We start from the raw sequence: 14,702 nt of genomic DNA on the forward strand, positions 1-14,702 counted from the left end.
ACTGCGATTTGCACAGCGCCAGATTTGAACTACTCTCAAGGTATTTACTAAAAGAGAAAGAAAATTCCATAATTTATAGTTTAACTTCTCTTTTTTAATATTGCATTTTTATAAACAGTGTACGAATGATGAATTCATTCTTTTATCATAGAAAACTTCATTTATTTCTCATCTATTTTTAAACAACCACAACAGTAAATCAATTAAGCGAGATGTTTAGTAGGTATATTTTTTTTTTATATAATAGAGATTATTAATTCTAAAGAAAACAGCATTTATCTTTAAGACATCATTCTTTCTTTATTTAAACTTAAGAACACAGGGTGTCCTTATTAAATGGATCAAGAAGCAAATTCTCGTAGGCAATACAACGCTTGTCCACCTGCCTCTTTTTCATCCTCATCTTCATCTTGATCTTCTGTTTCTTTTTTCTTTACTTTATCATTCTTTATTTCTATTTTTCCTTCTTCTTCATTATCATATTTGATTTTCGTCTTCGTCGTCATCTTCATCTTCGTCTTCCTCTTCCTGTTCCTCTTCGTATTCGTCTTCATCTTCATATTCATCTTCTTCTTTCTCTTCCGCGTCGTCTTCTTCTTCTTCTTCTTCTTCTTCTTCTTCTTCTTCTTCTTCTTCTTCCTCTTCTTCATCATCTTCTTCTTCTTCTTCCTCTTCTTCATCATCTTCTTCTTCTTCCTCCTCATCTTCTTCTTCTTCTTCCTCTTCCTCTTCCTCTTCCTCTTCTTCTTCTTCTTCTTCTTCTTCCTCTTCCTCTTCCTCTTCCTCTTCCTCTTCCTCTTCCTCTTCCTCCTTTTCTTCTTCTTCTGTTTCCTCCAATTCTAATTCTAATTCTTCTTCTTCTTCATCTTCTTTTCCTTCTTGTTCTTCTTCTTCTTTTTCGTCATCTTCGTTTTCATCAGAGCTATATAATTTCAAATTAGATTTAAATTGTAATTCCTTCTCAAAATCATTCAATTGTTCCTCATTATTCATTGTTATTTCTTGCACTTTTACTTCGCGTTCATTTTCATTCATTGATCTTATATCGGAAGTACTTTCTGTTTCTTCTATTAATTCATTTTCATCTCCAGATTCCTAATAGAGTAAACATTATTAGTAATAACATAATATATATAAGATGTAATAGAATAAAATTGAAATATGGCTAATGTGTTGTTAGTATAAAGAAGCGAACACACAACCACTTCTAATGAAAAATACGAAAACAAGATAATTTTAAATAATAAGCTGTGTAAAATGTTGATATTATTAGAAATAAATATTAGATATTGTATGTGTCTGTGATAGAGAATAATTAAATTAGAAAAAAGAAGCATCTATTAACAAATTTATAATTAATAAATAAACGAAGAAGCAAATTCGTATTAAATAATTTGCTACAATAAAGAAAATAAATATCTGCGTTATCGAAGCATGATTATGACAGATAATTAACAAAATAAAATTGATAGGCAAACAATTAAATAAGTAAAAGAATCACCAAATAAAACAAGGCTCCGCGGTTTCATTTGATTCTGCTGAATTCTAATATTTTCTTACAGCTGCAATTTGGTCGAGACTGATGAGTGATAGTGTCATTTTGCCTGAGAGAATGATAGGTGCTTCAGAACTTTCCTCTGTTTTTTGTTCTTGAGTTTCCGAATCCGTAACAAGTAATTCACATTGCGAAGGTAAAGCACCTTCTAAATAAATTGGTACCGGTGGTGTCTTCTCCCTCTCAGTGGGACTAATTTAATAATAAAAAAATTCATTTCTATTGTGCTAGAATATTTTTCTTATTAAAATAAAATTTCAATACCTATGGGATGGCGGGGGTATAATGGGGGTGGTAGGTCTACTACATTTTTGTCCACCCTCACAGCTGGCAGTCATTTCCATGCCCATAACTTTAACTGTTGGCGATTGTTCTATGCTTTCTACTTCTTGATCTTCATTACTATAATTTTCCTGGACAGTAGAGTCTTCCTACAAATGACAATATTTAATATTAATAAAATAATTATTTAATTAGGTATCACATTTGACAAATGAACATTTGTGAATATTCATAAAGAAAAAACTTATAATAATACAGCATTCTACTGTTATATCTGTAACGTTATTCCCTACTATTATAAAAGCCAAATCCATCTATGGGTTTGTCAACTTTGTTTGCGCATAATTTGATTATTATGCTAGAAATCTAATGTAACATAAAATAAATCATTATACCATCGGTTTTTAAAAACGCACATAACAATAACAATTTAATATTTCGTATCACCATGGTAAAAATAATATAAGCGATCGATCATGCACCAAACATGTTTTAGTAATAGTTATTTTGTTGATATTAAATGACATACTTAATACCGTTCAACTATTATTTGCAATTATATATGTACTATGAAAAATCGATTAAATACTATGATATTACTAAATTTATTCGAGTGCAATTCAAGGAAAAATGTATGGTGTAATCTACTATGTATCAAACATTTAAACAAGGATTAAAAATATATATATATGTTGAAGCCTAAATAATTTTTTAATAAGATTATATTCTTATTACAGATCAAATATACAAAAAGAGAAACAACAAAGTTTTTCACAAAAAAAAAAACTCTCGGTTAACTGGTGTTAGGAATCATCATGGCAGTAAGTGATATACCTTAGAACAGTGATTGACCCCTGCCAGACCATTGGACTTTGGAGCCCCATCTACTACTCAAAAGGTAAAAAGATACACTATCAATTGGTTTACCCTAATCATCTTACATAACGATATTTATAATAGAAATGACACTCAGTTCTTTTTATTTTAAATACAAATATATATTGTACTTTGAATAAAACATAACGTTCAATCGACAATAGAATAATTTTGATAACTGTTATCCACACTCATTTATATTTATCAAAAGTTATAGACCGAATGTATAAAGTTTCTTTGATATTATTATAAATTAACGAAGTTTATAAACGCACATTGGGATAGGTAAAGCTTGAAACGCAATCAGAACACAGCAACGTGCACATTTCTAAGGACTAGGAAACTGAAAATGTAGTAGTTTGCTTCAAAATTAATCTATTAAACCTTGATTTCTGGCTGTGAGCTTGGGCTATGCATTACTGAACGTGATATGTTGCCCATCTGAACAACAATTCTTTCCATGGCTGCTTCCGTCTCGTCCAAACGACGTCTCAGCTGATCTATCTCTATGTCTCCTGCCGCTTCTTGTGTTCCAGCATGTAGAACATTATCAAATCGGTTCAGAGGGTAAATACACGTACTTACAGTAATTTCAATTTGAGAAAAAATACGCGTGTGTTCTAATTGTGCAAACCTTGCATCATACAACATCGTTGAAAAAAAAATACCCAAGAGGAAACATATATATAAATATATGCCTTAATTCTAATTATATCCTTTCCAAAAATATAACAAAAAATATTAGCTTTCGGAGGAAGATGGTACAATAATCGCACAATGCAGATCTTTATATATAAAAAAAAAAAATGATTAACTTACGATTGTTCAACTCCTCTATAGTTGGAGCAGGTTTATAAGGCGATTGTTCTTTTTGGTAATGCATTGTACCTCCCGTCATTGCACTAGCAAGTAAATCTGGATTGAATACCATTTTTCTAAATTCTTTCTCGGCAGCTGCACCTGGATATTCTGATATAATCTCACTGTCAGAGTTCTTCTTTAATACCTATAATATTTATTATATCAATTAATAAGAATACATTACTTTATTATTATTTTTAGATAAAATAAAGTTCAAATATTACCTTAACAATAGTATATAAAAAGAACAACACAATGCCTAGTGTATAGAGAGGCATAATAACTCCCATAGTTCCATTTCCTTTAGGTGCTGGCACTACGTGACCAGCTCCTCCCATAGGTGGTCTCATTTTTGGCATTACATGATCAGGTCTGTCTACTACTTTGGGTACAATGTGTGAAGAAGGTATTGTTCTTCCACGTTCCCTTAATGCTGGATGAAGACCTCCTGCGTGAGGTGGAGTACGTCTTTCTTGTCTTATAGTACCTATATTCAAATCAATCATTATATTATTTTCAATATCATTAATAAACTAAACATATGTTTATTCAAATTACAATTAGATGCTTGCACATTTACAAATGCAGACTTTAAAGTATTACAGTAATATAATATCACGTGATTACCATTATTAGTAATATAAAACAAACATAACATATTATTTTGCAACATATTAGAATCCAGGAAGAGGTCATCATATAAATGTATTTGAAACTATTATAGCAATCCAAGCCTTGTACCCTAACAACCATCATGTTTGTATTTCTGGCTAAATGCCAAAGAAGAATAAATGATTTAAGTCTGTCTTCCATATATAACCGATGATCCATATATATAACGTGAGTAACATCATAGTCATGCACATACACATTCTATTTCATTTTTTCACTCTTAACAGAATTACAATATTGTCATTTTATTTCTTGAAAATTATGTTAATCGTTTAATTTTTTATCATTCAATCATGTTAGTTATAATATGATTTTTTTTTTTCGTAAAGAAACAATGTTAGTAAAATCATATAAAAATCTTGATAATTACTATGGGGCATTAAGATGTGATATCTTATGAGATGTGGTGTACCCAACTGCGATAATGGAATACCAAAATTCAATTTAAGACAAATAGAACCATTGAACGATCTGATTTCTTCTAAAACTTGTTTATAAGTTTTTCCCAGACGTTCATTATCTGCTAGGTATGTGGATAGATCTATGCCGCATCTTGCCAAAACTTCTTCCCTACATAAGTTAGCTATTTGTGGTGCCATTTTATTAGTTTTAAAGGCATCCTTCAATCGTGGATCAACTTGATGATGTCTCAAAATATTTTGACACATTTCTTGCATAATGTCCAAAGTAGTAACATCACTTTCGAATAATACGTCGCAGCATGCTAATAAATATTCATTCGATGTACAATATTGAAAGAAGAATTTAATTTAAAAGAGCCTAATGATATTTGATCATATTAAAAGAAAAAAAAAATTGTACACATACAACAACAACAACTATATTGAATGGGTTGTTCTTAATTGATAATAACATGACATGAAAATAATTATTAGGATAATAAAACTTACTTTCAGAATTTGAATGGTGTGAATTGACAGACGCCGTAAGCATGGGGTAAAAAATTTTTGGCCACAGCACCGCGAAACATCCAGCCACAATAGCCAATATAAAAATTGTCTTTCTCGGACCAAAATCTGTTATCTCGGACATTGTTCGTATCGATTATTTCGTTCGTTTTTTTTTTTTTTATAGAAATATCGCGATTTTGTTAAATAATAAGCCCGATTATTATTCAGCTCTTTTTAATCACATCCGAAACTTTCTTGCGGATGAACGACGTCGTCGTCGTCGTCGTTGTCAGTCTTGCTGCGCACCCAAGCGCACTGTCGTCTGCTATTTCTGTCATGGGTGGTACAGGGATGTCTCGATAAACTTAGGCACCTGCTCCTAAACTTACGTTATGACGTAATCTCACTTTTTCTTTTTTTTCTTTTTAAAAAAACAAACAAAATTATCTTTTATTTTAGAATATAACTGTATTTATCGCGTATAAACAATTTCAATGTCAAATTTATAAGTTTATTTATTTTAGGGAAAATTTAACCACTAACAACCCATATAGGGGTTGTTATCATGAAAGAATATTTTTAATCATCTTATAAAGTGTTAGATTATTTTAATGAATAATTATTGTTGATTATTATGATTATATGGGAAAAAAAAAACATAATGAAAAATATTTAATAAAACTTTCGCTTCGGGTGAATAACGTGCATTAGTCGGTAGAGCAATGAAGCGAAAGATATTCTAGAAATAGCAGGTCCTGGCAATGTCACATAAATATATGTAGTTGTTGTTGTTAGGAGAGAAATAGAAAGAAAAAAAAATAAATGAGACTTTGTCCGATAAGTGGCTTAAGAAAAAATTCTACAATCTTTTTTTTTATGACTCATAAACTTTCTATTACGTTCATTTATTATTTACACAATATTTTATATCTGTAAATCTAAGGAAAACCTATAGTCGATTTAAAATAATATTTTATTTCGAATGGTAATCTATAATTTAAACGCCTTTTTTTCTAATAAAGTTCACGAACGCGATTATTCCGGCCCACCGCGCTGAAAAATAATAATAATTATTATTATTACTATTATTTTTATTAATAGAAAATTACGGAAATAGTTTCTACGTTTCTCGTTTCACGTTATGTAAAGGTATTTATAGTTTTCATTTTATAGTTTGTTTTGTTTAATGAAAAAAAAAAAACCAAAAGAAATAAACATTTTCTTACGTAAGTTACATTGAGTATAGATAATTTTTATATACGCATGATTTGTTAGTTATTTATATAATTAAAGATTAATTATAAAAGACTTACATTGATATATTCAATTTCTTTTTCGGTAATAGGTCGTCGATGAAATCTTGCAGGTAGGTGAATATCATCGATCGTTGGCAAACTGATAACCTGGGGCCCGGTTGCACCTCGCGATGATGCCGTCCCTGAAGTCGCAGATGGAGCCGCGCTCGCACCTGCGTTTACTAACCAATAACGACAATTTCACATTGTCTTTAAATAGTATACAAAACAAATCTCTTCGTGTTACCTCTATTGAGACCTCCCTTACGAAACCTTATCAGCGGTACATGCGGTTGTACAACCTAATCAAGGAAGAAAATAAGTTTGATTAAAATTTGTTCAGTATTTTTTTCACTCGTTTGATCGTCCTCGTTATTTTTGATCTTCTGCAATTCGTTATTTCAATTAAAAAAAAATATTTCTCTACACTAACCTTCCATCCCTTGCTTGCCATCATAATTTTTATATAAAACGTTTACGAACAATAAGAACAACTAAATTTATCTGTACGGAGTGTCGAACATTCTTTTAAGGAGAACGAGCAGATGGCGCTTGTGTTAACGCCAACCTGGCGCCCCATAACTTTCTATATTAAGGTGTTATAAAATTAATGAATATAACTTCAAGGGTGATTTACAAGATAAGAACAAAATTTAATTAAATGCCAGATACAACGAATAAGTGTCTACAATATGATCCGAAAAAATCGGAGGGGGAATGATAGCATTATCTCCTTGTTAGTTATCACAAATTGAGAAAACAAATGGTACATACATTCTAATATGCAGTTTTCAACATGTAGTAAATTTATTACTGTATACCTTACTGGGAATTTGAAAACATTACTGGAAATCAACTGAGACCAGAAAATTTTATATATTTGTATGAACTCATATCTTTTTTGTAGAAATTTTCTGTGAATTATTATGCAAATAGAATGCAACTGCAGTGACAAAAAATAATCTAAACAATAATATGTTTAAGGCTAAAAATAATCATTTTGTTTGAGAAAGAAGCAAATATTAGAATACTGTTAAGATATATTTATTTTTATCATATAAAATGGATGTATAATTTATTAATATTAATAATTTAGCAAAAGTAAATTATATTTATCGACTGGTAAAATATGTGCCGCCATCTAGCAGTACTAAGCTATTACTTCATTTTATCGTCTGGTAGAATAAGTACCGCCATCTAACGGTACTAGCTATTACTTTATCTTACTACTTGATAGACTATGTACCGTCACCTAATGATACTAGCTATTACTTAATCTTACCGGTTGGTAGAATATGTGCTGCCATCTAGCGGATGCCTAGCTATTATCAATGAGCATTGATTGAACTTTTCGTGGACTCGTGCATTGACGAATTTCTTCGTAGCTCATTGATTCTTGTAAATTGAAAACTTGGTAAAAGAATTTGTACAAGAATAGAGTTTCCTAAAAAAATGTATTCACCATTTGTTTTCTTAATTTATGATAACTAAATGTAAAAAAAAAAAAAATAAAAGAAAAGGAAAATAAAATAAATAAAGAGAGGTAGAAGAACGTAAAGAAGAATCTGCGTTGAGCTGCGTTGAGCCGTCAATACGCTATCTTTAAGCGGACCCGTTGACACGGACCGTAGAATTCTGAAACCAGTTCGTGAGAGACTTTAACATCGATACTTTGCTTTGGAGAAAGCACCTAATTATCGAGATAACGCGTATTCGCCGTGTCGATATCGTTTCACACGCGTATCGAACTATTCTCTCTCTCTCTCTCTCTCACTTTTTTTCTACCATATAGTTACTCCCACGGTATCTTGAAACTTGTCGTTTCTAAGAGATCCTTCCTCGTTTCCCTTTTTTTCATCTTCTTTGTATACCTCATTTTTATTCACAATTTATAAAATATTTCAATGTAAATTTTTTTTTTTTTTCAAATATTTTTACAAAATAATTACTCAACCTTTTTATATTATGGAAGTGATGTAAGTTCATTTTTGTGAAGAAAATTGATTTAACCGATTTAAGAATAAATAATCTTATTTATTCTTAAATTATATATTATAATATAAAAAATATTATAAATTATGATATATTAAATATTAAATATATTAAATTATATTAAATTAAATATTATATTATATTACATTATATTATATATTATATATTATATTATATTATATTATATTATATTATATTATATTATATTATTATATTATATTATATTATATTATATTATATTATATTATATTATATTATATTATATTATATTATATTATATTATATTATATTATATTATATTATATTATATTATATTATATTATATTATATTATATTATATTATATTATATTATATTATATTATATTATATTATATTATATTATATTATATTATATTATATTATATTATATTATATTATATTATATTATATTATATTATATTATATATTATATTATATTATATTATATTATATTATATTATATTATATTATATTATATTATATATTATATTATATTATATTATATTATATTATATTATATTATATTATATTATATTATATATTATATTATATTATATTATATTATATTATATTATATTATATTATATTATATTATATTATATTATATTATATTATATTATATTATATTATATTATATTATATTATATTATATTATATTATATTATATTATATTATATTATATTATATTATATTATATTATATTATATTATATTATATTATATTATATTATATTATATTATATTATATTATATTATATTATATTATATTATATTATATTATATTATATTATATTATATTATATTATATTATATTATATTATATTATATTATATTATATTATATTATATTATATTATATTATATTATATTATATTATATTATATTATATTATATTATATTATATTATATTATATTATATTATATTATATTATATTATATTATATTATATTATATTATATTATATTATATTATATTATATTATATTATATTATATTATATTATATTATATTATATTATATTATATTATATTATATTATATTATATTATATTATATTATATTATATTATATTATATTATATTATATTATATTATATTATATTATATTATATTATATTATATTATATTATATTATATTATATTATATTATATTATATTATATTATATTATATTATATTATATTATATTATATTATATTATATTATATTATATTATATTATATTATATTATATTATATTATATTATATTATATTATATTATATTATATTATATTATATTATATTATATTATATTATATTATATATTATATTATATTATATATTATATTATATTATATTATATTATATTATATTATATTATATTATATTATATTATATTATATTATATTATATTATATTATATTATATTATATTATATTATATTATATTATATTATATTATATTATATTATATTATATTATATTATATTATATTATATTATATTATATTATATTATATTATATTATATTATATTATATTATATTATATTATATTATATTATATTATATTATATTATATTATATTATATTATATTATATTATATTATATTATATTATATTATATTATATTATATTATATTATATTATATTATATTATATTATATTATATTATATTATATTATATTATATTATATTATATTATAAAAATATTATAAATTAATATTATTAAATATTATAATTAATTATATTATTATATTATATATTAATATTATATTACAATATATAATATATTAATATATTAAAAATATAATTATTCTATAATACTTATAATATTTATTATATTATATATATATATATATATATTATAATTAAATATATTATAAAATAGTGATTTTATATATAATCAGTATTATCGTATAATATAATAAATTATAAAACTGACAATGAAAGAACGAGGAAATCACATAGAATATTTTAACTTTTTATATCTATCTTTTCCTTTCCTTAGTTTAATAATGTCTCATGCTAAAGTTAAAAGGAGGAGGAGGAGAAGGAGGAGGAGGACTTACGTAAAAGCAGTGTTTCCCTTGATCTTCTAAATAAGATCCCTAGAACGATAATTTCCTTTGACGTTTGGGTGTTGGTGTCTAGTAGAAAATACCGTTTTCTATGTTTTCCCTTCAAGGCAGAGACTGTCTCTTCTTCTTCTTCTTCTTCTTCTCAAGGAAGTTTCTGGAACATATGCATACATACAAATAAATACAAATAAAAAATAATATACATATATATATTTACTTATATATAAACATATATACATGTATATATCGTAATATATATGCATACGAGAGAGATATGTTATGCTACGCGACGACTTTCATTTAGATCTTTATCGATCAACTTTCACGATATAGTCGCCATCATGCATGTATGTTGTGTACCAGTAAGTATGTTGCGTTGCATCGTCCATGACGTAGCTTTCCCGTGAACATTATATCAAAGAATTATATATCATTTCATCTCGTCTCTTTCTTTTAGGGTAGTCAACAAGAAGAGAACAAATCCTATAGTTTTACTAGGGTGATTGAAATAAATCGAAACTTTCATTAAGGACAATTGTAAGAATCATAGTTCCAATCAGTTTAACAAATCGCGATTCCTCCTTTCTAAACATAAAATATACATAAACTATTTTATATATTTCAAATTAATAATCTCCACATGATCGAATAGTTTTGAATCAATACAATAAACCTTTTTCTATCATCTTTTTTTTTTTAATTCGGTTAAAAGGAATCACGATATTTGAACTTGTAAAAAAACAAACAAACAAACAAACAAACAAAACAAAGAGCAACGAAAAAATAAAAAAAGGAAGAAGAAGAAGAAGCAGAAAAAGAGGAGGAAGGTTTTGAGCTCCTGGAATCACTTCCTCCATTTCCATTGGACCGATTTTGTACGGAGAATCGCTAAGTGCATTTGTGTACTTTTTTTCTCCCTCCTCCTCCACTACCACCACCACCTGTGCGTTTCTCACCGTCGGTATCTGTCCCTTTCTCAGCCTACTTCAAAATCGTTTCTCAGGTAATAGGTATATCCGCGACGACTTGCTTGCTGGTGTCCAACAGTTGGTTGCTTTCGTGCAAGATGGCGACAGACGGAAAGAAAGAAGAAGAAGAAGAAAAAGAAGAAGAAGAAAAAGAAGAAGAAGAAGAAGAAGAAGAAGAAGAAGAAGAAGAAGAAGAAAAGAAGGAAGAGGGTTGACTTTTTATCGCATTCGTGTCATTAGCGAAGCAGCAGCAGCAATGAGTGTCCTATAACGTTCGTATCAAGGATCCACAAGTTGAAAAGTTCCACCTCTTAATATTAAGAGGAAGAAGGAAGGGCGAGGAAGAAGGGCGAAGAAGAAGAATCTTGCTGCTTTCTGCGTCTCTGAATCGTCCTTCTCGTTATTAGGATCACTCCTCCTCCTCCTCCTACTCCTCCTTCTCCTCCTTCTCCTCCTACTCCTCCTCCTCCTCCTCCTCCTTCGCTTCACCTTCTTATTCTTTATTTTTCTTTTTTTTTCCTTCATTTTTTTCTTCTTCTTCTTCATCTTTCTCTTTCTCGCCATCGTCTTTTCTTCCGCACTTAAAATCATGGCCGCACGTAACCGTCTACTGATTATATGGATTCGGCGATGATTTCTGATGATGCCTCCGACCCTCGAAATGGTAAAATAATACAGTGTCGTCTCCTAGCCCGGACCCAAAGGGTCCTGTGGGCCGGTTCGTTAGCGGGGCCTTGGCGCGAGGCACCCTGTCATTATGCGGCTGGTCTCCATCACCCCCACCACTAACCAATTTTCGTTGCACCCAACTCGTCGCAGACTTCGATAAAGCTTCGTCCTTTTCCTCTTCCACTTCCTCCTCCTCCTCCTCCTACCCCTTTTCCTTTTCTTATTCCCTTTCTTTTTATTATTTTTCCATTTTTTTCGTTTGTTTTCACATTTCTACTATTACACACAAAACTAGAATTTTTGTAGAATTTGTTTAATTATCTTAAAACATTTTCAAATAGAATAAAAGTTAGAAAATGAATAATAAATGATATAATAGATATAATAGATTTTTTTTTTTAAGTGAAAACTTCTTTAGAATGGGAGTGATCTGAAAAGTAAATAAACGGAAACGGAGCTATGTAACGAAGCTATGAAACGGTTGCCATATTAAATAATGAGAGAAAAAGAGACAAACATAGGATTTAGACTGCGAGGGAATGAGACGGAATATAGCTATACAGTTTTTCCTATTCTCGGTCTCCTCTTTATGCTATGCTTCGTAGTTATCGCTCCTGGTTGTATATGTGTGTGTTTGAGTGCGACTGCATACTACAAAGCGTAAACACACATATTCTTTCGATACTCGAAATGTTTGTAGGTAGGAGCGATAGAAGGGTAAAAGAATAAGCAGAGATAAGCACGTAGGTATGCGACAAAAGTATAAGGTCCAAATGAACCGACGGTCGACATAAACAAAGAAGGTGCGTGGTATGTTTTTTTACCAAACGTGTCATTTCTTTTCTATTCAAAAATGTTCTGTTTTATTAAAAAATTATTATTAAATTATTTATTTCGTAAATATTATTCTTATTAATGATTATGAAATATATAGATTAAAGTAATTGTATTGTCTGCAAAATTTTACAAAAAAAAAATTTGATTATAAGATACATGAGAGAAAAAGAATTAGACAACATTGTAGAATACTTTTTTTATAAATATCCAAAGATATGTTTTTTAATTATAATGTTTGCGTATTTAGGAAATTTATACTAATTTTTCAATAATATAGAAAAGTTTGTAAATACAAGAAACTCGATTACAAGGCTTTTTAACCAGGCTTGTTTACGAGATTCTTCTACGAGGCCTAATTAAACACACATTACAGACTTATCAGACGAGACCCTATAGACTTATCAGACGAGACCCTACGGATTTATCCGACGAGACCCTACGGACTTATCAGACGAGACCTTACGGACTTATCAGACGAGACCCTACGGACTTATCGGAAAAAACATCACTTCTTTATTAAAAAAAACCTCACTACTATCGGAAAAAACCTCACTACTTTTCGGAAAAAACCTTACTATAGAGGTGTTTACTACTCTAACAGAGGTGTTTAGTTACCATGCATTTTTTAGTTACTAGAAGCAACTCGTCTCATTTCTTTGAATTGAGAACTTGCTTGCTGTGTAATATGTTATCTATTTATATATGTTTTCAATAAAACGTATAATAATTTTTGAATGTGATAACAATAATATAATAATAATATTATAACAAATAAACCCAACAATTATCCTACTCCTGATATTCTGCAGTTTTCTCTTTCTCTCGAAACTTAGTTTTTCGAAGGTTTCACTTCTAACACGTGTGATCTGCCCACATGATATATTTTTTTTAATTAAATCTCAATAATATCGTTCTAATAATTCATACAAATTTATTTTTTAACTAAGTTTCAATACTATCTTAGTTATAAGATATATATCTTATATATATATACATATAAATATCTTATAACTTTATTAACACATTTGCGACCATATATTTTTATATAATAAAATATAATTATTTAAATATTATATTGAAATAATTAAATATAAATTTAATATATTAAAAAAATTTATATTTTTATATTATATATATTATTTATTTTATATGTATATATATGTATTTATTATATTTATATTCATATTTATTATATTTTATATTGTAAACTAATTTGTTAATTATATATTGTATATAATTTAATATTGTAAACTAATATTGTTGTGGGGTGTATTATGTATTATTTATATTTATTATATTTATATATATAAAAATTTATTTTTATAAAACTTTTAAAATTTTAAATGACGTGAATTACGTCAGTGGCAACTAGGAATAAAACTTGAAAAGACGTGAATTCACGTCAGCGGTCGCGAATGTGTTAATATATCTTAGTTATAGATAAAATAATATTATTAATTATATCTCAGTTATATCTTATTAATTATTTTTTTTTTATTAATTTTATATAATAAATTTCTTTATTTCTTTATTTTTAGTTTATTTTTAGTTTTCTTTATTAGTTATATCTTAGTTAAGGATAAAAAAAATATCGAAGATTAAAGGGTTGATTTTTCAAACAAACAAACCCTTTTAGTTTGAACATTAATCTTCTTTAAAAGACATCAAACATAAGAAAAACGTGATTCAATCAAACTATCGTTGACACAAGTCTT

The 14,702-nt window shown here is 27.0% G+C and overlaps 2 protein-coding genes and 1 long non-coding RNA gene across 4 annotated transcripts in view; all 3 read right to left on the reverse strand.

The window, feature by feature from the left end:
* Nucleotides 1–274: 274 nt before the first annotated feature.
* Nucleotides 275–5,906, reverse strand: RIC-3 (RIC3 acetylcholine receptor chaperone). The gene is given in 9 exon segments (XM_015320658.2): nucleotides 275–479; nucleotides 481–1,095; nucleotides 1,561–1,747; nucleotides 1,820–1,986; nucleotides 3,098–3,237; nucleotides 3,533–3,719; nucleotides 3,799–4,061; nucleotides 4,617–4,970; nucleotides 5,158–5,906. Coding segments are annotated over 9 exon segments (2,193 nt in total). The 5' UTR covers nucleotides 5,300–5,906; the 3' UTR covers nucleotides 275–341.
* A 205-nt stretch (nucleotides 5,907–6,111) lies between these two features.
* Nucleotides 6,112–7,036, reverse strand: LOC107066228 (alpha-ketoglutarate dehydrogenase component 4). 2 transcript variants are annotated; one of them, XM_015320663.2, is made up of 4 exons: nucleotides 6,886–7,036; nucleotides 6,700–6,754; nucleotides 6,471–6,625; nucleotides 6,112–6,210 (listed from the first exon to the last, which is right to left on the reverse strand). In XM_015320663.2, the coding sequence occupies exons 1-4, from the start codon at nucleotides 6,907–6,909 to the stop codon at nucleotides 6,193–6,195; spliced, it is 252 nt and encodes an 83-aa protein (XP_015176149.1). In that variant the 5' UTR covers nucleotides 6,910–7,036; the 3' UTR covers nucleotides 6,112–6,192. The 2 variants fall into 2 exon arrangements, with proteins under 2 accessions (XP_015176149.1, XP_015176148.1); XM_015320662.2 differs by having other exon boundaries at nucleotides 6,471–6,634; nucleotides 6,886–7,028.
* A 3,336-nt stretch (nucleotides 7,037–10,372) lies between these two features.
* Nucleotides 10,373–14,702, reverse strand: part of LOC107066251 (uncharacterized) — a 32,104-nt gene continuing 27,774 nt past the window's right edge. Inside the window, exon 8 of the long non-coding RNA XR_016177354.1 lies at nucleotides 10,373–10,667. This is a non-coding gene — a long non-coding RNA (uncharacterized LOC107066251). The remainder of the gene's footprint in view (nucleotides 10,668–14,702) is intronic.

The sequence above is a fragment of the Polistes dominula genome, unplaced genomic scaffold, assembly GCF_049000335.1.
Source record: "Polistes dominula isolate Pdom_NZ unplaced genomic scaffold, Pdom_raw_medaka contig_16, whole genome shotgun sequence".
NCBI classification, from domain to species: domain Eukaryota; kingdom Metazoa; phylum Arthropoda; class Insecta; order Hymenoptera; family Vespidae; genus Polistes; species Polistes dominula.

Bases quoted from the DNA above. Each gene is read 5' to 3' on its own strand.
- LOC107066228 (XM_015320662.2), bottom strand. From the start codon at position 6,909: ATGATGGCAAGCAAGGGATGGAAG. The intron at 6,755-6,885 runs GTTAGTGTAGAG...TTCCTTGATTAG, and splicing joins TGGCAAGCAAGGGATGGAAG to GTTGTACAACCGCATGTACC. The intron at 6,635-6,699 runs GTAACACGAAGA...GTTATTGGTTAG, and splicing joins TAAGGGAGGTCTCAATAGAG to TAAACGCAGGTGCGAGCGCG.